The following is a 25,921-nucleotide window of genomic DNA, read 5'->3' on the forward strand; positions in this document are numbered from 1 at the left end:
AAATGCCACCCCAATGCTCGCAGGGACGTGGTAATCCATCATAAGTAGCTTCTCCAGCCCATCATTGCTGATGGACCACTTCTCGGAAGGTTGTGAAATTTGGAGACACTCCCAAGAAAATGAGTCTCAGAAATTGAACCGACGTAGCCCCGCAAATCCTTTAGCCTCCAGGACGACACAGTCACATTTTGGTTCTTAAGGAGAAAAGTCACGCATCACTCTTCATTGAGGACAGAAGTCTCGATTTGGAGCTTGAGGAGAGATGTCAGGTTTTGAACCTCTCCAAGAACCACCCGCCGTTGCTAAGTGCTGGGACTTTGCCATTGTTGTGGTGCCAAGAAGTGGGAACTGTTTCAAAGAACAGAGATCGTCATCGTATGGGAGTAGGAAACCCAGGAAGCCGTGCACAAGAGCAGGGACTCTAAAGAGAGGAAACGACATGGCTTTCCCCTGACCGCGAAGTTAGGCCATTGCGTTGAAATAAGACAGTAACTTTAGTATCAATAAAGCAAGATTATCCATACTACATAGTACATTTAAGTGTTTTTAAAAAAAATAATGATCTCTTTGATGTACAACTCCCTTGATGTAGTGTAAATTTCTGAATTAATTTTGAAACTCAAAAGAATAAATGAAGTAACCAGGAACATCAAATTTATCAAAAACTATCAAATTGTGTTTCAAATCAGTGATGTATTGCGCAAAACTGGCTCAAAAACATGCATAGATGGAAGATAAACAAGAATCATTTTATTTATTGATGAGGAACTTACACTGACAAAATATAAAAGAAATGTAAGGAAGAAACAATAAAGAAACATATACATAAATGTTAACACATTAGAATATTTGGGATGGGCAATTGATAATTTTGTCTTTATCCACACATTTGACAAAACCATCAGGCATTGGTGGAAAACAGAGTCATACCAAAGTACAGTAGACTAGATTTCAATTTGAACTTTGGACTCCAATAAATTTGTTTTTGGCAGAAGCATCGAAATAGTTCAAGAAAACAGGTGTCATATCTCTTAAGATAAACTATTCCATGATTATGAAACATCCAAATGAGTTTAAAGAACATCATGTAGCTCAGATCTACAATATGTCTACATTTGGATTGAGGGCTATCTCTAGAGTGAGAACCATAGTTTCATAACAAGTACACCAAATTGCTTGAAATTTGATCAAGATGTTCCTGAAACAATTTTCTTTAAATAATACTACTAGCAAAAAAATATAGACTGATTGTGTTTAGAGCATATTGTTGCTTTATCAAGAAAACCTAATTAGCACTTTTCAGTTGTTGTACTTCAAGACATGTTTGGAGTCATTTTAAGTATATTTACATGCCTGCTTTGAAGCACATACCATCAATGGTTACAAAAATGATATTGGTCACATATTTTGTTCAATAGTCATGCCAATAATTGACATTCAAAAATTTTTGCATCAAAAATTTTGTGCTAACTGGGCGGGAAAGTTTGGTGATCACAAAAAGGGGCGTTTCCTTGCTTTAATGTCCTTGACAAGAGCAAGAGGACCTGGGAAGTGCCGAGTCTGAGTATAGCACTTTGTTACTCTGTTAGTGGACCTTCAATCCCGTCGAGTGGACATCATCCGAGGATCTCCGTTGGACCATCTCGCCACACATCGATCAGTAATTGTTAACCCATTATTTTATACGTAAATATTCCCTTTTCTATTGGGCCAACAATTCCCCCACTTTTCTTACCGGAGCAAGACAGCTGATATGCGGTGTGTTTGTGATGAATAAAGTAGATTGAACTGCACAGTTTGCCTTGAAGAGTAGCCAAGATTTCCCAGACGACCGAGATCGTGCTGGGATCGCAGGGAGTAGAGGTAGCAAGTGATTTGGATGCAATTGTATCTAAAGTTCATCACTTTTGAAGTAGAAATCAGTAGTTAGACTCTAGAGTAGAGATCGACTTTGATAGACGCATTTAGACTAGGATAGTGACCATATTTTGCTGGATAGTTAGCCTTGAAGATTGCCCCAGGTATATGCCAGACAACCGAGATTAATCTGGGGCCGTGGAGAGTAGAGGTAGCTAGCGATTTGTATCCCTAGCCAGTTGATTGATGATCGTTTGAGGCCCTGATAAAGGTGCTCGAACTATTGCTCGTATGCCCTGATTAGGGTTATAACTGGAGGCCTTAAGATAAGCCCATGTACTAGGTGCTCTCCATTATTGAGAGCTATCGATGTATTTTTGCCTAGTGCTTGGGTCAAGAGTCCCATGTTTCCGTTCACCACGGGGATTCAATAAGTCAGGACCTTTCACCCCTGGCTAGTGGACGGAACATATGTTACTTCTCGTTACTTTTCGTTGCCAGAAACATCCAAGCACTCCTTGACAGTGAGTGAAAGGTGTTTTATCCACTGCTGAGCTAAAAAGAGCCAACTATTGCACGATCCTTGAATTCCAATGTCAATAATCTTGAATTATAATCAGTTCAATAAGTGAAAACTGTGGCGTAATGGTTGGAAATGATCAGCAGTAGCCTCGTTGACAGAATGGAGGGTGAAAACCGATCCAAGGTAAGGCTGAAATCACCCACCTCATCTTCCAGTCCAAAGAAGGACATTTTCAAAATAGATGAAAATCGCAAATGCCCACTCTATTCAAAATTCCGGTAATCATGGACTTTAGGGGACCTAAAAAGCAAGAGCGCTTACTGGTAAGCGTTTGCAAGCGGTAGTGGCACCGTCAAGTCACCGCATTAGGCACTCTCCAATGGTGCCAATCCTTCAGGGATTCGCCAGATATTGAGTATGCACTTGAGGGGACGAAGTTGGAGACAAAAAAACCCGCAAAAATTCAGAATGTTTGACGATAAAGAGCGCTTCAGGATCAGTAAAACGTGAAGTTTTAGCCCACGTCAAAGGACAAAGATAGCGCCAAAATGCTACTATTTGGAGAAGATGATCAAGAATTTGATTTTGTAATAAAGCATTGTAATACCTTTCACTTTGCATCAGTATATTGATAATCTATCCAGTCATGCCTTGCATTTTTTTGCGGACTTCCTTACCGCTACCGGGATTGGAATCCCAGCAGTTCAAGACGAGAAGATTATTCATTTTACTTGACTTGTATTTATATATATTATTTGATCGACCAACGAATTGGAGTTGGCAAATTGAACAATGAAGGAGCCCGAGAACGAAGAGAGTTGAACTTCATTGTTTTAACTAGCCTGGATTCTCGAGGGCTTGAAGGTGCTCTCAAAACGCACATTAAGCCTCTACGGTCACTACAATTGACCCTAAATCCTGGGTTGGGACAAAGCTCATGAATGCTTTTGAAAACGTACAATATCAGATACCTTTCGTACCTTCTCTGAGTACTGTACAATCCCAACCTTTCTAACCTCTCCCAAAACGAGAGCTCTCTCATATTCTCAATGTTCCCAAGTAAAACATCTTTGGACCTGCTCGAGCTGTTGCAAACCTGCTGAACTAATTGGAGCCCAAATGGGAGAGGCATATTCAAGATGCGGCTGAACAATCGACTTGTACAGAGTTAGCATGGTGATACTATCTCTGGACTTAAATGTGCGATATATCCAACCACTTGTTTGAAAAAACTTACCAACTTTCAACTGGATATGCTCAACGAACTTTCCATTATCTTGGTGGACTACACCTAAATCGTTCACGGATGAGACCTGCTCAATGTCCTTACCTTCATCATCTAATAGTGGAGTGTCTAATGGCGTCGACCCAAAGGTCATTGAGCGGAATTTCATTCCATTCAATGCCATGTTGCTCGCAGCAACCCAGGAGTCGATTTGGTCTAGGACCTCTGCTAGACAACCGGAATCCTGACCATTCCTACCAACTACCAATTTTGTATCATCAACATAGGAAGAGATTCTGACATTACTACTACCAAGCTTCTGAAGCGGACCAATGAAGATAATGAAAAGGAGAGGACCCAAAATCGAGCCCTGAGGGACACCCGGCTTGACATCATGTATGCCACTAAGGGATCCCTGAACCTTAACTAATTGTTTCCTACCACAAATGAAACTTCTTAACCAATTGAGAACCTTGCCTTGGATCCCAATCTCTTGGAGCCTGTTAACTAGAAGGCCATGATCTACCTTAGTCAAATGCCTTGGCAAAGTCGAGATAAACTACATTGACTGATTCACGGCTCTCCAGTCCCTCAATAACCTGCTCTATATGCTCAATCAGTTGGGTAACCGTGCTAGAATGTGCTCGGAACCCGTGCTGGCTAGGAGGAAGGACTTCATGGATATCAAGAAATTCAACAAGTTTGAACTTCATGATCTTCTCAAACACCTTCGCAATATTCGAAGTGAGAGAAATTGGCCTGTAGTTACTGGGGAGTGACTTATCTCCGCCTTTGAAAATTGGAACAACATGAGCTACCTTCAGAGAAGTGGGGAACTTGCCCTGGTCCAAGATGCAACGCATCAAGTACGAGAAGACAGGAGCAAGAACCTGTGAGCATCTCATCAGAAACTGAGATGTCACTCCATCAGGGCCAGGGGAGCTCGAGAGTCTCAAGTCCCTGATGGCCTCTAAAGCATCCTGATCTGTGATTACAAGATCATTTATACGCTCAACTTGACAAGGCTTGCCGATCTCAGCAAACTCATCAATAGAGCAATGGACTGTTCCTCCTAAACTCAGTGGAGATGAAAACACCCTAGAGAACTGATCTCCAAGTATGTTGGCCATAGTCCCTACATTGTTTATGGCTTCCCCGTCGACCTCCAAGGGCCCTACAGGGTGTTTGATCTTTCTCTTAGAGTTTGCATAAGAGAAAAACGCCTTCGGATTCAACCTCACCTCTTGAACAACTCTACTTTCCTTGTTCAACTGATCTGTCTCAATGGAGGCCTTAATTCTACCTTGGATTAAATCCAACCTTCTTTGAAGGCTAGCCACAACTACTGGATTCAAAGTGCTCTGGAGCCTTTTTGCTAGTTTGCAACTCCTTTTGAACAAATTCTTCCTATACTTCGGAATTTTAGAATGTGCCCCGCCCTGTGAAACACATTCAGAGATTGCTAGACTGGAACAGACGTCCTCAAAAACTAGAATCATTTTGTCTAAGGCTACATCTATGGACGATTCCTTTTTCAGCATTGAAATAAGATCAAGCTCCCCTAACCTTTCTGTAATCAACGGCCAATGTTCATCTTTGAACTTGAACTTAGCCAGACCGACCTTTTTGGCCGGTTTTACTCTAGAGCACGCCGGCTTTTGAGTAATGGTCGACCCTATCTCGAGAACATGATGATCTGACAGATTACTAGGTGTCACATGGACATACTGGATCAGATCAGGGTCATTGGAAAAGAACAAGTCAAGAACGCTATTCGCTCTGGTGGCTACACCAACATGTTGAGAGAGATTGCGCAAGATCGCAAATTCCTCCAGCTTTTCGAACGACTGAGACGTCGATTTCGAAATGGGAATATACCCATCTGGACTAGCCTCCCACTCTACAACGCTAGCCGGAAAATTGAAGTCCCCTACGAAGAAAACCTTTGAGCAAACTGACTGGTCCAACTCATTTCCTATGAATTTGAGAGCTGACAAGAACGAGCTTACTGAACAAGAGGGGGGCCTATATATTGTCGCAATGGACAGATCAAGACCTTGAAGATGACAAACTAAGACCTCTACTTCTCCATTAGACATTTTTACATGACTAGTGTGCAGGTCATTTCTAACATATAGACATACGCCCCCATGCGGAAAAATGGGATTGTCAGGGCGTACTCTATCACATCGAACTAAATTGAAACCAACCATGGCCAGCTCTTCATCTAAGACTCCTGGTCGAAGCCAGGTTTCTGTCATGGAAATGAACGAGACCTGCCTATCTAAAGCTAGTTCCTCAAGAACCTTGATCTTTGTGCTATCTTTTTTGGAAATAAGACAATGCACATTCAAATAAAGCCCTTTTATGGGCAGATAGCCCTCCGATGGACTAGAGCTATCAAATCTTTGACTAGGCTCTCTAACCTTAAAAAATCCTGTTTTTGGACAAAACTAACCTTAGGTGGAGGATAAGAGAACCTTTGAGGAGAGGGTAAAAGGGGAGAAAAAGAGGGAGAAGGAACTCTGGCCGCCACCTGAGCATACGATCTAAGAGATGCGTGGGGCTCATGGCGACCAGAGGGGGGCTTAGGGCTACAAAGTTTGGGCAGAAGAGAGGTCAAAGGAATTGAGGGTGAGGTTGTAGGAGAGGGAGGGGAACAAGGGAAGGGAAATAGAGAAAGAGGGAATTCCTTACCTTTTTTATCAAATGTTACATTAATGTTTTGCCTCCAAAACTTACTGTTTTTGGAGTCTCAATTGATGTACATTATCACTTGAACATGGCAAGGTCGGGGTTTGATCCAACGACCCCCGAAATTTTGTATCTTGTCAGGAATTGGCAGCATTTAACATCGCTTGATTTCAGTTTTAATTTGCAAACATTTTATAACTATGAGCAAAAAAAAAAAAAAGAAAGGAATGACTCCCAAACTTCTCTTATCCATTTCCTTGTCATGTGCTCCCTTGTTTTGGGGTTCATGATAACAACATAAAATTAAAAAAAAGGTACAATTGAAAGCAACATTAATTTTTTTTTATTTAGCTTTGAATAACAAATTATGCAATTGTTGTTCAAAACATACAATTTCCCCTTGGCAAATATGCTTGAGGACGTGTGATTCATTTTTTATACAATAAACTTCAAGCTTTCATTTCTAAAATGGTTTGAAGCTTTTCTGAATTACACAACGCGGTATCTGGCGAACTCAAAAGGAAAACCAGGTTAATCAGGTTCTTTACATCAGTTTAATATTGATATGGGTACAGTGATTGAACTTACAAGCAATCTCCATTTCCTAAAAAAGGTATTCTTTCTTAGTTGAATATTGTCCTTCACGTACCGTTAAACGTACTACTTTGAACGCTTTAATCACCACTATTCAAGCGTTCTAACTAACCTGGATTCTCGAAGATTTGAGAGTGCTCTCAAGACGCACGTTAAGCCTTTATAACTTTGAAACGAAGCACTTTACAATTAAATGATGTAAAAATGACCCACCTTCAATTGAAAATATCTGCATTCCTTATTTTTTTAGTTTAATTCGAAAAGTGGCTCAGAGTTGCTATGACCAAGAGCAGGCCAATTTGACGGGAAGCATGGTCACTATCCATGTATCTAGAAGTTCGTGATCTGGCACAACCGTGGAAATTCGAGTGAGTTTTTGTGGACGAAATGGAATGTTCAAACTTTTGTCACCTGGGGCGCTGACCTCATTAAAAGCATACCAGATTGATGAGCATTATGATCCTCATATAATTAGTATCATAATAGCCCGCAAAAACTCGATTTGGATGAGAAAATGAAGGATTTGTCTATAAATCACCACATAACGGCAGGAATATGAAAATGCCTGTCTATTTAACTTACCATCATATCATGGATCAATGAAATGTGACTCTTGCCATCCAAGAACTTCTTTTTGAACTATTGTCTTCGTGAAAACAATTCGTGCTTCATGTCACAATTGGTAATCTCATTACAATTTTGATCCCAAGCAAAGTCTTCGTCAACATATTTATCCTGATTTCTGAAGCTTCACACCTTCAGAGACAATCATGAGCCAAAAATTTAATAGTCATGGAGGTACCCACAACACTGATAAAGATTTTGTGCAAATGCCAAGACTTCTATTAACGCTTTTCGTTGTTATTGAAACAAAAGGAACAACTTTTGTATAATATGACTACAACGACATAATATTTTTAAAAACGTTATCATTAGTCGTTGGGAGTAACCTTAGTTGCGTTTCCACTACAACTTTATCCAAATCAATTGAGTAAACGATAAGATATCACAGTTTCAGAGATTGCATTTGGATCAAATTTGACTACAAATTGCTCCGGTTATATCTTAAAGCAATTGCCAAGAAATACAATGGTCTTTTTCTATGCCTAAAATATAGATGAAAATATTTTACTTTTTTGAAACAGGCAAAAAAAACCCAAAAAAGTTTGCAATATAACTTAGAACTTACTTAATGTCAATATTTCACAATTGTGATGCCATACTTGTAAGTCGCAACTTCATTTAAGCTTGATCTTGAATTTTGACAAATTTACTTTAACGTTGAATAAAAAATATCGTTATTACTGAGACATTAATTATTGCAAAAAGTGACAAATTTGAAAATTAAACAGTAGCATGTATCATTCAATTTCTTGAGGACCATATTAGAATAATGTAGCTTTTGTCACTTAGCAAAAATGAAAGGCAATATTACATGTTTTGTAAGCTTTAAGTGACATTTTGACATTGACATTGAAAAAGACAATAATATGCCTTGGGAATAGCTGGAATGTACTCATATTCCATCCCAACATTTGTATAATTTGGGTCCTTGCAACCAAGCTGCCATAGGCGTCCCAAGCCCCTTGCAACCAAAAGGTTAGGTTAGGTTAGGACAAGTTAGGTTAGGTCTAAAATATTACAATGCTTACTTAAAAAGTCACTCTGCACATATGTTGGGATGGATAACGGTTACATAACTGGAATCATAATTAGGCCACTTTTCGATCTTCTAAGGTGTGAAACGCAACTTTCAAGGTGTGAACAACTAAGCATCTGCTGAATAGAAGTTGATGTAATTTTAGGTCAATACATAAATACATACATAACTAATTTTAATGGACTTGAAGTGATTTAGCACACTTATCTGAGCTGCTTTTAAACATATGTATTTCACAAAAGTTGTTCCTTTTGTCGCTTTGACAAAGAAAAACATATCCAGATGTCTTGGCATTTGAGCAAACACTTAACCAGAGAATATAACCACCGTGTAGTTACATTTATATTTTTTGCAAAAATGTGACAAGAAGGTTTCGTATTGATGTCTATTTTTCCAATTCCGCCAATCCAAGCGATCCTAACCAAAGTCCTGTTTTCCCGCCTTCTCTGCCTCTTTTAGGCTTCGGCTCAAGCCTAGCTCCATATTTACCTTCGCTTCGTCATGCCATCGCTCGGGAAGCTTTTGGCACCAAAGCAAGGAAAACAACAAACGCCGCTTTCCATCCGATCCTAGAATCCTGAACCATGTCGTCCAACGATCCGATCGAGAAATCCTGGGATCTGTCGCTGTACGAGTTGCATCGTGTGCCGCAAGAAGCCATCACGGATGAGACCGAAATCGCAGTGTCCGCTCGAGCTCTCCAATCCGAACTCACTTGTCCCATTTGCTTGGATATGCTCACTCAAACCATGACCACCAAAGAGTGCCTCCATAGGTAAACCTAGCGAAACCGAGGGCTCATGATTTGAAAGGATTGATAACTTTTTTTCTGGCAGATTTTGCGCCGAATGCATTGTGACTGCCTTAAGATCCGGAAACAAGGAGTGTCCTACATGTCGCAAGAAACTCGTATCCAAACGGTCTTTAAGACCGGACCCGAATTTTGATATGTTGGTGGAGAAGATCTTTCCCAATCGCGAGGAGTATGAAGCCCACCAGGAATCCATACTGGAATCACTCAGTCGATCTCACAGTCAAAACTTTATCACGTCCATTACCGGTGAGTGAAGGGACATGAATACGTAGCTAGATTGCATTCCAACTTTGAAACCTTTCAAAAAAGTGTTTTTACCCTCGTATACATGTGGTTTCTAGATGGTATAAAGGCCCAGATGGCACATGTGAAGGCTCTGAACAAGAAGAGCAAAAGTCAGGATGACGCCCCGGATTCGCCGCATCATACCCCAATCACCGGCAACCGCAATCGGGATTTGGATTCAGATGAAGAACCAACTCCTTCAGTCACCAAGAAGAAAAAGAAAGTCAAACCCACCTCCCTCCAAACCTCTGCCGATGACGCCAATGATTCTGGGCCGGGGAGTTCCGCCACGCAGGAGCTGGAAATTGTGTTCAAACTCCATCCCAAAATGCTGGAAAACAAGGAGGTCATCGAGGCCATAAAAGAATCCTCCACCCGATACATCAAGACCACTTCCAAAGCCTTGGTCGAGCATCTGTGTAAATATTTGGCCATGCGGATATCCTTGGATTTTTCACCGGTCAAGAAAGAAACCCATACCACGCCTTCGTCGTCGTCAGGGGGAGTCGGGACCAACAGTACTGGGATGACCTCTTCGGTCAAAGACCTGACTATTTTCATCTCGCCGAGTCCCGGCCAAATGGTGGAACTGACCCCAAACATGTCCTTGAAGGGGGTGAACGAAAAGTATTGGATGGTTAACAAGCCCATGGAGATGTTATATGCCTTTCACCGCCATTGAAAATATGATGTACAAGGCAGCCCATTGTCAGGCAGAATATTTTGATTCAACCATGTATGAAATTGAAGGTGAACCCAGAACACCGCGCGTATTAAAGAAAGTGGATGATTGATTTAACGGAGATTTATTCCGAGAATGAGAGGAACGGTTGTTGGTTCTTGAAGAATGGAATATCACAGAGGTGTGGAGGGACAAGAGAAGAAGGAACTGTTTTATAGGATTCCAATTACCTTGAGGGGGCATGGGTATCAAATAGTTAAGCGGTTAAGTAGGCGGAAGAGAGAATAAACGAAATGTTCCCGCCAAATTCATGATGAATGATTGATTACCCACTGCGAAACAATGAGCTAGACAGATTGAGATGGAATATGCAGAAAGCAAAGAAAGCATTAATATTGCACAAACGAGAATATTTTCAGGTGCACCTATCTCGGAAGTAAATTTTGATTAGCCCCGGGCTTTTTGGTTGGGTTTGAGACTTGAGAACTCCGCCACCTTGGTAAAACTGACAGCAGCTGAAGAAAAGTGATAGCTCAACTATAGCCGCCAAGAGGCATCGGGAACTGAAATCATAGAGCTTCCTCGTCCCAATCCTCGGTCTGGAACGGCCGCATGAGTCAGGGAGAGAAGCGAAGCCTCTGAATGGTGACCGGCAGCCATGAAGGCCTCAAAAGTCAGGTCTGGAGTGAATCCTTGCCATTGGCTCGGATTCTCCTTCCTCAGTCGATTTATTCGCCCGTAAAGGGACGAGTACGGCAGATTGTGGTGAATTGCAGCCTGGTTGATAGAGAGGGTTCCATTTTGTACCGAGTTCAAGGCTTGTACCATGTCCTCTTCCGACCAATGAACGGCCGCAGCTTTGGACAATTCAATGCCGACTTTCTTGCATCGTCCGTAGAGAGTGCCACTGGGAATGCCAAACTCGGAAGACGCCTTTTGAACGGGCATTCCTTTCCGAATAGCATTGAGGGCCTTCCTGAGGTCATCTTGGCTCCATGAGGTTTGAACCGCGTTGAAAGGCTGAGCCAACTCGATACCCTCTTTTCTGGCAATTTTGTACAATGTACTAGAAGGAATTCCGTAGATTTTGGAGGCTTTGTTAGCAGAAATCTCTTTTTTCCGCAAAGCGTCCAAGGCATTGGTGAGGTCCTCATTCTTCCAGATTTTGCTGTTGGTCTCTCTTTTGGGTGTGGCAATGCCCATTCGGTTGGCTCTTTGCCACAGAGTGGTGGCCGGAATGGCGTACACCTCGGAAGCCCGAGAAAGAGACATCCGTTTGGATTTCAACGACTCCAGCGCCTCATTAAGATCCTTTTTGGTGTAGGCTTTGGGCTCAGGGGGACTGGGCGACTCTTCAAATTGCTCAGTTGAGAGTGGTGTCTCTAGGTCGTTGTCCGTGTCAGGATCTGAGCGAAGAGATGCCTTGAATGCCTCTAGATTGAAGTAAGGAGATGTGCCCAGGTTGGACTCCTGTTGGTCGGTTGGCTCGTCGTTTTTGCGTCCCTGCAAAGGCCTTATGGTGAAATCCATAGGTTTCTCCTCTTCCTCTTCTTCGCCCTCTTCTTCATCTTCGGTACTCTCCAATTTAACTTCCATTGGAAGCTCTATGCCCCCTAATGAGCCTTTGAATTCACTTCCAAATTTTCGAGGCTGGACTGGCTTTCGTTTGTTCTTGAAATGGTACTTGGGCGATGATTTTCTTTTCAATGAGTGCGAATTCGGTGGAGGCTCATCCGTGGATTGGCCTGCCTCTGAGCTGTTGCAATTTGCCACGTCTGTGTCATCTTGCCGGAGACCATGGATCTTGAGATAATTGGCAGCTTGGATCACTGACGGGAACTTGGACTCAGGGATGGAGACCTCGCCTCTGTAGATGAATTCCAAGATGATCTCTAATGTGTCATGGGTGATGCCTTGTGGCAAGATCACGACAGGATGCTGGCACGGATTCTGCTTGAGCACTAATTGAAAAAATTCGGATGAAGAAGCCAAAATCATCTGCAAGAGAATCAGCCAATTCGTATACTTAGTGAAGATGCGTCATTCTCCCCCCCAATGAATGACATCCTTGACATCCTGTCTCTCTAAGAATATCATTTGAAGAACATTCCTCACCTTATGCGCCTTAACCAAGGTAGCATCCTGAAACCGGAGATTGTCCAAGCACACAAGGGTGACATCCACAAAGTTTTCCTCCTTTAGTTGTTGATCCAAGGCCTAAATGAAATTTTCAATTTGGAAATGAATCTGAAAATTGATAGCCAATGAATGATGGTTTCTCCCACTCTCACCTCTGCTAAGAAAAACTGCGAGCTCCGGAGTTGGAACACCTGATCCGAGGTCTGGTCGGACGCCATGAGTATTGAGGTGGCTCTAAAACGAAGAAATATTTCAATTAAGCAGCAATGAATTGCAGCCATTGCTGTGTGTATATATGTATATCCCTTCCATAGAGTTTCCATACATGCCCCCCACTCTCCCCGTCCAAAGTAGAAACTCTCTTACCTACGTGATCTTGAGTATTTTCCTTTAAATATGTCGCACGCCTAGGCACTAATTTGGACTGTGTTTAAGTAGTTTTCCTCCTCGAGAGTTTTCTAAAATAGTACAAGGTAGCAGCAGCTCCAACAAGATTCCTTCCTTCCTTTCTGCTCTGCACTTTGAACGAAACAGAACGCGAAGAGGAGGAAAGAGGAAACAAGAAGGAATAAGGAGGAGAACGTAAGAAGAGATGAGAACTGAAAGAAGAGGAGGAGTAAAAGAAGAACAAGAAGAAGAAGCGGAGGAAGAAGTGGAGTCTGTCAAACAAAGTCGCGCCCGAGCTGTTCAAGCTGCACCAGAGACGACGTACGACGAGCCTAGCCTCGTCGTTCTTGTGCTTCACGTTCTTCTTCTTCTTCTCCTCCTCCTCCTCCTCCTCCTCCTCCTTTTTCACGTCTTTGTCCTTTGTTATTGTCATGGTCTCTCTTTCTTTCTTTTTCTCTCTCTCTCTCTCTCTCTCTCGTCTCTCCCTTCCTCCCTTCCTTCGTCTCTTTCTCTGTCTTTTTCTGTCTCTCGTCTCCTCTCTTTTTACGTCTTCGTAGCTTTTGCTTTTCCCCTTCTCCTCCTCCTCCTTCTCGTTCTCCTCCTTCGTCTTCTTCTGTCTTTCTTGATCATCTCGGTTTATGAGAAAAAAGACTCGTACAATTCTACTCTATTCTCAAGCAAAGAGATGATCTAGAAAAGCGACATGAATATTGTCGCTCTATGAAGATACCTGCTTTATAGTTTCAGTGGAAGAACTGCTTGAGATCTATTAGGTAGAAATTAGGCTTTGCCATTCCTCCAATTCTCTTTGATAATCTAACGCACTACAAATGTGTGACCCAAAACTATGTTGTACGGTCTGTTTAGTTTTACATAACCACATGAAAAAATCAATGCTGTTGTATTCGCAGGAAAGTATTGAATTCAAAAATGCTTACAGTTCAAGGAAATCCCTGTGGATGGATGATTGCTACAAGTCATCAAAGGATGGACTGGGTTTCCAAAGGTCCCGGTTAACTCGTTGACAAATTGCTCACTACCATTTCCGACGCTTTCGGATTTTTTCTCACCACGATTTTCTTTGCCTTGATCCCTTCTTGGCTTGGCCGAAATCTTCTTCTTGACTGACTAATAACAGGGTCTCTCGTTATTGTGCAAACAAGAAAAGTGAGTGTGTGAGAGAGAAGGAGAGAAAATCAAGAACAAATACAAGCCACAAAACGATCCACCCATAACTCACTGCTCCATATATGCGTTATCAAATTTTGAGCCTTTCTTCATTCTCTCACGAGCAAACAATTTTTCGAGACAACAAGAAGAAACAAGGACACCACAATTGATGCCAAATATCTCGATTTCGAACCTTGGAAGCTGGTATCTATGATTAAATATCTTATTTACCTGACACCTAGACGAACAACGTGAGATATTGAACTACCCGATCTTTTATGGAATCATTTCTCATTCTTTGATTCCATTGCTTACACACTATCTTCCTCAAGTGTATGATTGGATTACAAGCACTGGCGAAAATAAGACCTGGTTTTCATCTCTTCCTTCAAAATGAAAGGAACATTAAAAAAAACGCCTAACAATTAATTGGACATTTTCAAAAATTTCTTCGCTTCGATAGGTTGTCATAAGATTATGAGGAATGAGGATTATTGGTTATGAGGAAGGAAGGTCTGTTTGGATGTGGCAAGTACCAATGTTAAGACAGTGCTTTCAAATTATCGGCTTTCCTCGGCAAAAAGATCGAGAATGTGAGCTACACACTCATGCACACTTGGAGGGGAGAGATACAGAGAATGGAGAGAGAGGCGAAGAAAGAAAGAGGTAGAGAAAGAAGGAGAGCCGAGAGGCGAAATTTTAAACCCAGTTAATTTCAGTCAGCTTTTCTTTGATTTGAACACCTTTGGAGAGTTGATTTGCTTGCATTCAAGAATCTCTTTCAACACTGAAGAACGCAGGCAAAGTGCAAAAATGCTGATTCTAGATGAACACTTGACAAGGCATGAGAAGTCATTGTGTAAAACTTGGCATGGATAAGGAAAATGACAGATTTCAGCCATATGAAAGCAAGCGACACGAACCTTCTGCAATGTTAAACGGAAGTGTCGAACAACAGCAGAGTAAAACCCTTCCCGCAATAAAGTCTTTCAAAATCGCTCAACCTAGGAAAGTCAACTATCCTGAGCTGAGATCGGTCTTAGGAATGTTTTCATTGAAAAAAAATGTTTGCACGGAAATCAGACCTTCCAGTTGGGACTCATTAACAACTGTTATTGATAAGGTGAGTGAAATTGCTCCCTAATATCAATCTGTGGTACATCTGGAATGAATCCTGAAACTTCCATGCTTTGGCACCTCATTTTCTAGGCCTTAGTCATCCGTATTTTAGACCCCTAAAACAACTCGGAGACATGGAGGTAACGAACAAAGATGATGAGCGTAAAGATGATGACGAGAATGCGTGGGCAGGCGTCCAAGTTCACTTCTCAAGCCAAGTATCGTCTAGAATAAAGTTGACTCATTCCTCGCTTTAAGCGTCTGGTCTCATAAAACCGTCTTACCGTCACATGAGAGCAGATCTACACCGTATTAAACTAACCAAAGTGGGCAAGACTCATCTACACCGATCCTTTGTGTGGACAAAACTTGATAAATGTGCGGCGCGTTTCGACGAACTTCGTTTTTATCAACATGTAAAAACTCACCGTCCTAGCCTCCGTGTGCACTTGGCGGAAAGTTCGAGGCTGTAAGTGAGGTTCGAATGCTCTGGAAAGTCGTTGGGAATCGTATTTAGCGCATGGACTTGACAAGTTGAATCTCAGAACCCAAGACGACCCAAATCGAGCGACACAGATAGTCTCAAAGCTCATCCCGAAGCGTGAACATGTTCGCTCCAATGCGGTTTAACGACGATATGGGCGCAATGAGGCCCCATATGTTCCAGGACGACTTTATGGATCCGTTCTTCTCCGCCCGAGCCCCGCCCATGATGTTTGGTGGCCCCCACGAGTTCAGAAATCGAGGACAAGGAGAGTTCTTGGACAAAGGCGAGAGCTATGAAGTGTGCATTAGTGCCGACGGATTCAACCCTGAAGATCTCAGTGTGGAGGTCAATGCAGATAATCTCAAGCTCACCGTGAAGGCCAAGAAGGAGGAGACCCTGGATGGACAGATCGTGAGCACGAAGCAGTTCAGCAAAACCTATGACCTTCCCTCGGATTGCAAGATCGAGGAGATGGGCTCGCTCTTCACGGAAGCCGGTCAGCTTAAGATCAGCGCGCCCAAAACAAAAGAAGCCATTGAGGCGCAGAAGAAACGACAGATCCAGCACCAGCAGCAACAACAACAGCAACAACAACAACAGCAACAACAACAACAAGAGCAACAGAGACACGTGCAGCACCAGGGAACGGCAGGAGGCGGAGCATCAGCCGTGGCTAATCGAAAGATATCGCAGACTCACAATTTGTTTCCCAGTGCTCGGCTCGAGGAAGTGAATGACACAGAGACCCGGTTTGAAGTCAAAATCAACGTGGACGGCTTCGAGCCCAACGACTTGCATGTGGAGGTCAAGGCTGACGGGATTCTGTCCATCATTGGCAACCACGAAGAGAAGCGCAACGGCAATGTCGTCAGTAATAAGCTCCATCGCTCCTTCGCATTACCCGAGAATTGCAAATTGGCTCAGATAGAGTCCAATTTCTCCAAGGACGGCATTCTGACCGTCACAGCTCCCAAAAACGTGCAGACACGAGTAGAAGAAACGAGGAAAGTGCCAATCAACGTTGCTCACTGACATGATTTAATTTGACTTTTTAAGAATAAAAAAAACAATGTTGTGTGTAACCAATGTGTGTAACATGTCCAATCCAAGTCGGAATACAGACATTAAAGATAATATTTGTCCACACAGGCCTGATGGCCACGCTCTTGATAGTCTAATTTGGACACACTGAGTTCTCTAAAAATGGGGTCATCGGCTAAAGCCGCTCCTCCTTGCCATGCGTAAGAAATTGGATCCTCAGGAAGTCGGACAATCACCTAAAAACCAAAATGTTGTATCCACTTGACAATTGTCATCACCATTTTCGAAAAATGGCTTTATAACTGACCTTGAACTCATTGGGCGCCAACTCTCGGACATCTTTGAGAATCCGTTCTCGAAAGCCGGGCATTTTGGCAAGACCGCCAGTTAACACGATATTTTGGTACAACCACCGTTGGGTCTCCTCTGGACATTCACTAATCACATGGGCAATGGTCTCCGGAATGCCCATCTGTTGGATTCCAATATCCGACGGGTGAAAGAGGATCTCCGGGACCGCAAAGCGCTCATTATTCATCCGGATGATCTGCTCACTGTCCTCGGGTCGGCCATTGCTTGCCTCGGGAGACTTCATGAAGCCTCGTCGAAGGTTGGTGAAGTCCGGCAAGACATAATCGCGGCTCTCAGTGCGACTCTCGGCCTTGGTCAAGTCCCTCTCAAAGTCCAAGGACACGTAACAGCAATCCTCTCGGCAAGCATTCATCACATAAGTCTCGTCCATAACATGAAGTTGTCGGTATGAGATGATCTCTTTTAGGTGGTTCGTCAAGAGCTTCCCGCCCACATCAATCCGCTTAGTGGCATTCCGGACTCGCTTTCCATCCACATAGGGAACTATATGGGTGAAACTGTAGCCAGAATCCACCACTAAACAACACGGCTCCTCGGGATGCTCCATTTTGTTCTTGTAGCACGTCAGATCTCCGGGATGGGTTCGAAACACGTTTTTAAAGCGATATTCTTCAAAGAATAACTCCGACAGACCCTCTTGGATGGACAGGAAATTGAAATACGGTTCGGTGAAGACCAAATTCTTGCTCGGCGTGTCCACATTGAGGCACTGCTTTCCATACATGTAATCCCAGATCTGCTTTTGGTAATCCCAATTGGTCAAGTAGCCCTTTTGGAACGGGAGCATGAAGTACAACGAGGACAAATCTCGACATTCATCGATCTATAAAAACGCAGACAGACTAATAAGCCTGTGAATATTACTTGCATATAAACACACCATTGCACCTGATTGCCGATGAAGATCCGGCGTTTTTCGCTTTTGGCTTTGGTAATACTATTGGGAATCACATTGGGCGAGCTCCAACTTGAATAGCCGGCTTTGAGGGAGCAAGCTCCATTGTCCAGGACAAACGTCGAGGACACGGAGGCTACGGGCATTGTCTTGGGATCTGGACCGGGGTATGGAATGTTCCCAAGTGTGTGGTAAGTTGATATACAAGATCAAATGTAGATTTCAGTGGTTTTTATCATCGTTTTAGCTTAGGTTAATTAACGCATGTATTCCTTTGAAGAAGGATAAAGTGTTTGTTTCGATCAGGCTTGCTGAAGAAGCTTGATACTTTTCAAGCCAAAGTACCCGCGCAGACAATGGTGCCAGATTGGGGTCAAACTTTGTGTTGATCGAGGATCACTCAGAACGATTGGAGTACCCTTGCTTCGCTCCCAATAGAATAATTGATTTGATGGACCACATTGAAATATCTTTCCAAACTTGTTCCATTGTGACTTAAATTGTTTAGCCATGTTCACATCACCAAGATATCATGTGGCATCCCTGAGTTGATTTTTGTATTGAACAGGAAGGCGAAACATAAAATAGTGTATTGTTCCAACCTCTTGCTTTCCAAGATGTGTTTGATTTTGAGGCTTCAGCAGTCTTATTGAATCAAAACCATAAGGAAGGTATTTTCCAGTGAGTTAAAAAGCTTTTCTTCTGAAAATTACATCAATGACCAGAGACAATGAATGAATATCCCAAAATTTAGATAGCAAAAAAAAAACAAGGGAGTAGATCGAACCTTAAGATTTATGATGTTCAATTATGAGTGTTTTGAATGATAGTATTCTGCATGCATGATATCTGATTATTTATTAATGAACGAAACATGACATTATTTCTTATAAACTATTATGCTGCCCTCATTTTGTTTTTATTGTTTTAATCATACTGCCCCGTATCCTACCTTTTATACATACTAACATTATTTCAAGCCTGGAAAGAACGATAGCGGTATTGATTTTTTACATTTTCGTCGTTGAAATCATGCTTGGAAAGGAAATGATGATATCGTAACAATATTGAAAGATAATCGAAGAAATAGGGTCGTAGTAAGAGTGTTTTGGGAAAGGCTAAATATTTCCCAAGGAGGTACAAAGTGTCCATAGCAAGAAAGAATGCCAATCTTTACGTCAAGTTATTCATTTTTGTATCTTTAAAGTTGATAAAAATCAACAAATGCCATTGCAAACAGCTCAGGTAAGTAAAACCATTACAATCAAAGGTTGTTGGAGAGTTTGAAAAACAATTCCTATCCAATAACAGGATATTGCTGAAAATGTTCTGCACCTTGGATCAAGCTGAAAATCTGGTTAGTCTTAAAAAACAGGATGGCTTCGTTGTCCAAGATCGAGTTAATCTTTAACCATGACGGGCTTCTTGAGGTCAAGGACATCATGACATCCAGTGACGGCTATGATGTGGCCTTCGATCAATGGGATGATGCTTTCCAAACCCCTGATTGTCTGGAGGAAAAGGAAGACTCTGACGACCTCTTAAAGCAAGCCCTGGACGCAGAAGACATCATCAGTTCCAGTGGCTTCGACCTTTTTGCTGATTTGACCTCGGAAGACCTGAACTTCTTGGAAGACGTCAAACCCCGCCCAGCCATCCAAGAGGCCACAGTGGGCTCAACCTCCTCCCACTTGTCCTTTGAAGGATTTTCAGGGTACTTTGATGGATTCAAACCTGATCCCTTAGAACTGGAATCGTCGCTGGTTGAGGCGTCTACTTCAGGGCAGCAACAGCCTCCCAAAAGGGGTCGAAAGCCCAAACTCCGGCAATGGAATGACAACTGGTCGAAATCCAAGACAATCTTCCGACCTGGGGGTATCAAACGTCGGCAGAAAACGCTCCGGAAAGTGGAATATCCTTTCATTATAATCTTAGGTCTGGCCTTGCAGAGTCGAATGTCTAGTCGCACCGACCACATCTACAACTTTGTGCAGCGGTATTTTCGCAAGAAAACCGAGAACGTCCAACTTTGGCGGGGCTCTGTGAGACACGCCTTGAATACGAAGAAGTTCTTCCAGAAGTACAACAAAGCCTGGTGCAAGGGTAAGGTCTGGGGATTGAGGCCCGACGCCATTGGCTTTGCCGTTCAGAGTGCCTTGAGCGCTTTTGAGCTCAACCGTGACGAATACGTCATGGCCATGACCCATCCAGATCCGGAGCTTTTTGATGCCATGGTGGAGGTTTTGAGGAATGGACCCTCATTTGAGAACGAGGATCTGCCTCAAGAGCGTTTGAGTCCGTGTAAAGAGCCTCAGGAATCCACCACAATGTCCCCGGGAAACGTCAACATCTCTTGGAACAACAATGATCCCGGGAGTGAAAATTCGAATTTAGAATCAGAAATCAATATATCTATTCAACAATTGCCCCAGGTACCAACCAGTCACCCATTTCCTCCGGTCATTTCCTCTTCGGAGACGTCGCCTTTCCTACATAAGCAACCCGTTTCAAAAATGAATGGCTTCGGCCCGATCTTGGCACGCCAACCATTTAGAGACATGAACGAGCGAGGATTTTCACCCATCCCTGTCTCTTGTGGAAGTTCAACTCTTCACAATCTTAACGACTCCTACGATTACCAAGAAGTCCTGCAAACTGCATCAACTTGTGTTTGTGGGCTTCATCTCAACCCATGGGACTTCCATGGTCCTTGGTGGCAATCAACTATTCAGCCACCCACCGACTCCTCTCCTTCGACTAATTCGTCCTATCCAATGGAAGGAAGTGCTAACATGGAGACGATCCTGTCTCAAGTTCATGTAGACAATATTAGCCCCCCTTCTTCTGCCTTAGACCTTGACGAAAAAGACGTGCCAGATCTCGATCTGTCCAAGTCAGAACCAGGCCTGGAGGACTCTTTGGAGGGTCCAAGTCTGACCGACATAACGCAACAGTACATCAACATGAACTGGTGATCACCCCGCCCTTGCGAGGTCATTTTATTCCTAGATCCTAGATTACTTAGTTGGTAGGGTTTTTTACAATTTGAATACGAATAAATTAGTTAACTGTATTTCTCTTGAGGTCAATAACCTATTGACAAGGGTTACACAAGATTCAAGATTACAATGCTCCAACAGCCTCCAGCATTGGCTTCAACTTGCCCTGCTTGTCCAAGGTCTGGGTTTCATCACCGCCACCGATACATTTCCCCCCGATGAATACCCGCGGGACCTAAGATCAAATGCAAGGAAGTTAAATATTTTCTCGAATCGCTCAAAACAACACCTAAACCGGACAAAATATCTTACACTTCGGCCTCCGGTGACGGATTTCATGAAGTCTTGGATCTCGTCCATATCAGGGCGGTTCTCGATCTGCAAGATCTCGATGTTTTCCGCAGGAATGGAGTACTTGTCCAGCACTCGCTAAAATTGTAGAAGAAATATGAACCCCTGGACGTTAGTTGGACAAATGTTAAAGTGAAGAACTCACCATTGCTTTAACGCAAAATGGACAAAAGGTCTTTGACACCACAAATACCTTTTTGGTCTCCATCAAGGTCTTAGCCAGATCTTTTCCTTTCGACATGATGTAACTGTAACAATCAAAAAATTATTAAAACATCCGCTGTAACTTAACCACGGTAATCTCGTCACTCCTTTAATAACACAAACAAAATCGTATTTAAAATTTCGCGATCACATTAACTTCTTTATTTGCTCCCAAACCAGCTCGTACTCATGGCCTCGAAAAAGCTGCCTGCCGCTCGAGCCACGGGAGACTTATCGCGTTTCCGCCGACCAAGAACAGGTGACACAGATCGAGGTCCATGTCCGGTCATGTTTCCATCCTGAGCGCTGAGCAGTGAGCTCATTTGGGACTCTGGTTTCATTCTCTTAGGGATGGGGATCAGAGGAATCTTCTCTTTCTTGGGCGGGATGGTCCACATAAGGTTATGGTTTTCTTGATTGGACAACGAGCTTGGAGGGGGTAAAGACGATTTCATGGAAGCCATGAGCGTGAAGCGATCGTTCGGAATGAGCACGCTCAAGAGACCTTGTTCCTTCAAGATGCTCTTCTTTACGTTGACACTGATGTAGGGGAGGAACACACGGAGGTCGAAAGGATCAATATGATTGGCTTCCAATTTCTGAATGATCTCCTCTGCGAGCTCTTGGGTGGGTTTATTGTCCGTGCTTATGATGGCAGCCTTCATGAATTGAAGATCGAAAAGAAGTTGAAGAGCTACATTCTGGTTAAGGCGTTCTTGATCGACTAGGTGGGTATACACACTGGTCACGACTTTGCACGGTTCTTGTGAGAGTGCCATTTGAACGGGCGTGGGCAGAGAGTAAGGCGCAATATTGTACACATGATGACAGAACTCTCCAAGAGCACAAATAAATGCAATGGATGGTGCTTGAGGAACTTTGATGGTGGACTTGACTGGTTCACTCTCTTCACCTTGCTCAGATATCTCGATGGTTTCCCAAGCGCCAAAAATGTGCAGAAGGCGCGGGTCTTGATTGGTTCGAAGCGCGAGACTCAGGGCTGATTTCAAGTCAATCATCAAGGCTGTGATCCAGAATCGAAAGATTCGGCAGCTCTCCAGTTCCAGTTTTTCTTTTACATCCCCCCATTGAGGATCCACTTTTAGCGTTTTCCTCGCTTGAATGGGTTCAAATGGGGCTTCTTTGACTGGGGCCAAAGTTTTGGAGGCTAGCACTGATTTTTCCAGATTGGGACTGATTTCAGGAAGAGCTTGGTAGAATCTGGCCAAAAACACGCAGAGTCCTCTCTGATCCTGACTCAAATACTTCTCACCAATGTGGGTGATCATTCCATCCAGATGCTCTTGTACACTTTGCTCTAGAAACAAGAGAATAGCCTCATTATCTGCCTGGGCCAAGAATGGTTCCTTGACGGATTCATTTGTTAGCTTATCCAGGAAAAGCGCCGGCATCTCCAATGGCGAAGCTTTTTCCACCTCTTTCGAAAGCTGATCCTCAATTAGGAGCTTCACATCTTGCAACAATCTCTTCAGCATCCCATCAAACTGCTCACACAAATCCAACACTCGAGGAGAATAGCCTCTAGCTTTGAGCTCGAGGCCAGTCAGTCGGACTGATCCATCCTTGCTCTTGGCACCAGGACCGGAAGCTAACAGGCCAATTTCGGACACTTGGCTCTCAGACCACAGGAAGGCCGACAAGTCACTCTCAGAGTTCAGGTCAGTGAGTCCGGATAAGGTGGATTGGACACAATAAACGCTTCCGGCAATCTGAGACGCGATAAGGGCTTCTATTCGCTCACGGAAGACGCTACGGAAGAACTCGTCCCACAGATTGAGCTCCTTCCCCAGTAGTGATCGGCACACTTGATCCCAACACTTGGGATCTTTGGACAGGAGGAGTTCGTAGACACTCCGGCGGATGGAGATTAAGGAGCCAATCCCACTGATGTGGCTCATAACTTGCTTGATCTCGGGGTTGACCAGCTCATGGATCTCATCCAGCCACGTTCTAAGCTTCGATTGAACGTAGTCCGTCTCCAAGGGCTTCAAAGGCTGAATCAGGCTGGGTTTGAATCCACTCACAATAGGAGGGAGGTACTTCAAAACGGGCGATAACTTGGTCTCAAACGTGTCCAAAGTGGGTTTCTGCATACTCTGAGCTTGGGAGGCCAGAGTTACACCCTCTTCGGCCCGAAAAGCCTGATGAATAACGGTCAGTGTGGAGAGAATCAATCCCAACGATCGGGCCATGAGACCTTTGGCCGTTTCACTTTGATGCTCTTCCTGCAAATATTGCTTAAAATCCGCTTTCCTCAATTGAAGGAACTCTTCAAACAAGTCCGAGGCCGAAAAGCCTTGAATCAACGCTCGGGATAACATGGCGCCAATACACGCCTCCGGAGTGGAATCAGTCCGGATCAAGGTGGATTTGGCCCCTTGCAGGATGGCATCCCGGAAATGAGCAATGGAAGCCCATTGGCGCCCCACTACAGGAAACACATTGGCCACGTGTTGGGCGCTGAAATGCCCCCCCTGGTCCATGGTCAGACCCGTATGGGTGTGTCTGGCGAATAGGTAGAGCTGCGAGGCCTGTAAGTAATCCCGTTGGTCCACTTGGGTCCAGATTTTCTCGGGACACATCATGAGGCATTTGATCTCAGCCGCCAAGGTCAAGTAGGGAACATTCTGCGGATTCACCGCCGATCTGTCCGTACTCAACGAGGCCGTGTGGCTCATGGCCTTGGATTTGACCATCAAGTCCTGAATGGTCTGAATGGTGTGGCGAGCGCCGGTTTTCATGGTGTTGATGGTGTCGGCCGCCTCGATCAAGTCTCGGTAGCGTTCACCCACCATGGTTCGGAGCTCCTCGCGTTTGCCCTCCATTTGTTGACGCAAGGATCGGTGAATGGCGGTCAATTCCTCAACCGAGTGCTGCTCAAATAAGCGATCCGGATCCGGCGGATCCGGAGCATTCCACAGACTGCCATCGCCATGATGACGACTCACGGGAGCCATTTCGGCGCTTTATCGATTGGCAGGTACGCAATGGGGAGAAAATCAAATGAAAGAAAGGATCAAGCAAGTCACGTCATCAACTTTTCCCATTGGGTTGTTCTTCCTAGACCTCTGTGTGTTCGCTTGGCTGATTAATCGCACTTGGTGGATGTGACGTACAAAACAAAAGTACATGTCATGAGAATTCCCATCATAATAATGCCAATTTGCACTTGATTTGAGGCCGAGCCAGCCCAGATATCAAGATGGAGAGACACTTACCAGAAACAATACGAAAGCCTATATATCAGGGCATATAATTTTTGCCTTTCATAACGACTCCTGACCTGCTTGGTTGCGTGATTCTGACAAAAAAAACAATCAATCATTGATTCAATTCCTCTTGTCCACATCGTGCTGTGTTTTGCCATCCGGGCCTTACATTGAAATAGTCTTAAGTACGTCATAGCTTTGAATAAAAGAATATTTTTTTTGTGACATACGGTTCAAAACGATTGCAGTGTTAGGCTACTGAGGTAACGAATGGTGAGACAATATGATAAAATTATGTAAACATAGAGACGGGTAAAGAACCGTTTTCGATTTCAACTTTGTTGGCTAGCCACGCTGTGCCAGAATCGCGGCAAGAACCACCATGACCTTTGCGCACTCAATGCTTCCAAATCTTCATTGACATAGTTGTTCACCATGTAAAGACATTGTTCGACAATTATCTTAACCATTTAAGAATAGCATTCATTTTCTCGAAATCTCATAACATGGCAAGTGACAAGAAATGCAATAAATACAAAAAAATGTATTTGATGCCACCATTTTGTCATCAGTAAGAAGCATGATGACACTTAATTCATAGTAGAACCATGGCGCATCTTGACACTTCTCTATACTGTCCAATTTGCTGGACCAAACGTGTAGCTAATGCGAAATTGATCAGGGAGACAACCATAAATATTTGATCATCAAAAATCCTAAATATCTTACAGCAACCCAATTAGCTCTCCCTACGACAAATTAGAGACAGGATTTTTTTTTGAAAAGAGTGGGCTTTTGCGATTTTTACCTAATTTGAAAATGTCCTTCTTTGGATCGGAATACGGGGTGTAATTGCTATGCAGGGAAATTTGAGTTGTTTGGGCACAACCTGATTCTCTTGGTTCTGAGTCACCTAAAACATTGAGTACTGGTACTGGAGGGGAAAGCTCTATTTGAGTGCTTGAACATCAAGACGGAATGAGGAATGATCTTTTAAGATTAGGCGATTCCTTTTTTTCTTACCGCGAAGAGATGCAATATTGTTACAGGGCCGGTCGGGTACTCTCACGCGGCTTGGACTAGCTTGAGCCGTTACACGTATTTTTTCCCGTTTTTAGCACTAGCGTGGCCTTAACCATGAATATAATCGTTTTGAATCAACAAATAAACTCTTGGGCACACTTTTCATCCAA

The 25,921-nt window shown here is 43.4% G+C and overlaps 6 protein-coding genes across 10 annotated transcripts; 2 read left to right on the forward strand and 4 right to left on the reverse strand.

Annotated features, from left to right (window-relative positions):
* Positions 1 to 9,041: 9,041 nt before the first annotated feature.
* On the forward strand, positions 9,042 to 10,446 carry LOC131876837 (E3 ubiquitin-protein ligase RING2-like). Its single transcript, XM_059222343.1, has 3 exons — positions 9,042 to 9,328; positions 9,390 to 9,613; positions 9,709 to 10,446. The coding sequence occupies exons 1-3, from the start codon at positions 9,138 to 9,140 to the stop codon at positions 10,332 to 10,334; spliced, it is 1,041 nt and encodes a 346-aa protein (XP_059078326.1). The 5' UTR covers positions 9,042 to 9,137; the 3' UTR covers positions 10,335 to 10,446.
* On the reverse strand, positions 10,443 to 15,718 carry LOC131876829 (uncharacterized). Of its 4 annotated transcripts, none has more exons than XM_059222333.1 (4): positions 15,578 to 15,718; positions 12,626 to 12,707; positions 12,450 to 12,551; positions 10,443 to 12,332 (listed from the first exon to the last, which is right to left on the reverse strand). In XM_059222333.1, exons 2-4 carry the CDS (start codon positions 12,689 to 12,691, stop codon positions 10,872 to 10,874), a joined length of 1,629 nt encoding a protein of 542 aa, XP_059078316.1. In that variant the 5' UTR covers positions 12,692 to 12,707; positions 15,578 to 15,718; the 3' UTR covers positions 10,443 to 10,871. The 4 variants fall into 4 exon arrangements, with proteins under 4 accessions (XP_059078316.1, XP_059078315.1, XP_059078314.1 ...); XM_059222332.1 differs by lacking the exon at positions 15,578 to 15,718 and adding an exon at positions 14,262 to 14,279; XM_059222331.1 differs by lacking the exon at positions 15,578 to 15,718 and adding an exon at positions 13,799 to 14,124.
* A 38-nt stretch (positions 15,719 to 15,756) lies between these two features.
* Positions 15,757 to 16,780, forward strand: LOC131876845 (putative uncharacterized protein DDB_G0282129). Its single transcript, XM_059222352.1, has one exon. It carries the CDS (start codon positions 15,757 to 15,759, stop codon positions 16,666 to 16,668), a length of 912 nt encoding a protein of 303 aa, XP_059078335.1. The 3' UTR covers positions 16,669 to 16,780.
* Positions 16,654 to 18,260, reverse strand: LOC131876836 (actin-related protein 6-like). The gene is made up of 3 exons (XM_059222342.1): positions 17,938 to 18,260; positions 16,985 to 17,872; positions 16,654 to 16,913 (listed from the first exon to the last, which is right to left on the reverse strand). Exons 1-3 carry the CDS (start codon positions 18,088 to 18,090, stop codon positions 16,761 to 16,763), a joined length of 1,194 nt encoding a protein of 397 aa, XP_059078325.1. The 5' UTR covers positions 18,091 to 18,260; the 3' UTR covers positions 16,654 to 16,760.
* A 2,734-nt stretch (positions 18,261 to 20,994) lies between these two features.
* Positions 20,995 to 24,836, reverse strand: LOC131876847 (uncharacterized). 2 transcript variants are annotated; one of them, XM_059222354.1, is made up of 4 exons: positions 24,738 to 24,836; positions 21,440 to 21,542; positions 21,256 to 21,372; positions 20,995 to 21,178 (listed from the first exon to the last, which is right to left on the reverse strand). In XM_059222354.1, exons 2-4 carry the CDS (start codon positions 21,533 to 21,535, stop codon positions 21,068 to 21,070), a joined length of 324 nt encoding a protein of 107 aa, XP_059078337.1. In that variant the 5' UTR covers positions 21,536 to 21,542; positions 24,738 to 24,836; the 3' UTR covers positions 20,995 to 21,067. The 2 variants fall into 2 exon arrangements, with proteins under 2 accessions (XP_059078337.1, XP_059078338.1); XM_059222355.1 differs by lacking the exon at positions 24,738 to 24,836 and having other exon boundaries at positions 21,440 to 21,675.
* Positions 21,543 to 24,718, reverse strand: LOC131876824 (conserved oligomeric Golgi complex subunit 1-like). Its single transcript, XM_059222323.1, has one exon. It carries the CDS (start codon positions 24,474 to 24,476, stop codon positions 21,660 to 21,662), a length of 2,817 nt encoding a protein of 938 aa, XP_059078306.1. The 5' UTR covers positions 24,477 to 24,718; the 3' UTR covers positions 21,543 to 21,659.
* Positions 24,837 to 25,921: the final 1,085 nt, after the last annotated feature.

Source organism: Tigriopus californicus, chromosome 2 (genome assembly GCF_007210705.1).
Source record: "Tigriopus californicus strain San Diego chromosome 2, Tcal_SD_v2.1, whole genome shotgun sequence".
Classification (NCBI taxonomy): domain Eukaryota; kingdom Metazoa; phylum Arthropoda; class Copepoda; order Harpacticoida; family Harpacticidae; genus Tigriopus; species Tigriopus californicus.

Coding starts and splice junctions, on each gene's coding strand:
- LOC131876837 (XM_059222343.1), top strand. CDS start 9,138: ATGTCGTCCAACGATCCGATCGAGAAATCCTGGGATCTGTCGCTGTAC. Junction 9,329..9,389: donor ACCAAAGAGTGCCTCCATAG/GTAAACCTAGCG, acceptor TTTTTCTGGCAG/ATTTTGCGCCGAATGCATTG. Junction 9,614..9,708: donor CTTTATCACGTCCATTACCG/GTGAGTGAAGGG, acceptor TGTGGTTTCTAG/ATGGTATAAAGGCCCAGATG.
- LOC131876829 (XM_059222333.1), bottom strand. CDS start 12,691: ATGGCGTCCGACCAGACCTCGGATCAGGTGTTCCAACTCCGGAGCTCG. Junction 12,552..12,625: donor CGCAGTTTTTCTTAGCAGAG/GTGAGAGTGGGA, acceptor AATTTCATTTAG/GCCTTGGATCAACAACTAAA. Junction 12,333..12,449: donor CCTTGGTTAAGGCGCATAAG/GTGAGGAATGTT, acceptor ATTCTCTTGCAG/ATGATTTTGGCTTCTTCATC.
- LOC131876845 (XM_059222352.1), top strand. CDS start 15,757: ATGTTCGCTCCAATGCGGTTTAACGACGATATGGGCGCAATGAGGCCC.
- LOC131876836 (XM_059222342.1), bottom strand. CDS start 18,090: ATGCCCGTAGCCTCCGTGTCCTCGACGTTTGTCCTGGACAATGGAGCT. Junction 17,873..17,937: donor GGATCTTCATCGGCAATCAG/GTGCAATGGTGT, acceptor GCGTTTTTATAG/ATCGATGAATGTCGAGATTT. Junction 16,914..16,984: donor TGGCGCCCAATGAGTTCAAG/GTCAGTTATAAA, acceptor TTTGGTTTTTAG/GTGATTGTCCGACTTCCTGA.
- LOC131876847 (XM_059222354.1), bottom strand. CDS start 21,535: ATGTCGAAAGGAAAAGATCTGGCTAAGACCTTGATGGAGACCAAAAAG. Junction 21,373..21,439: donor CATTTTGCGTTAAAGCAATG/GTGAGTTCTTCA, acceptor CTACAATTTTAG/CGAGTGCTGGACAAGTACTC. Junction 21,179..21,255: donor CCGTCACCGGAGGCCGAAGT/GTAAGATATTTT, acceptor ATTTGATCTTAG/GTCCCGCGGGTATTCATCGG.
- LOC131876824 (XM_059222323.1), bottom strand. CDS start 24,476: ATGGCTCCCGTGAGTCGTCATCATGGCGATGGCAGTCTGTGGAATGCT.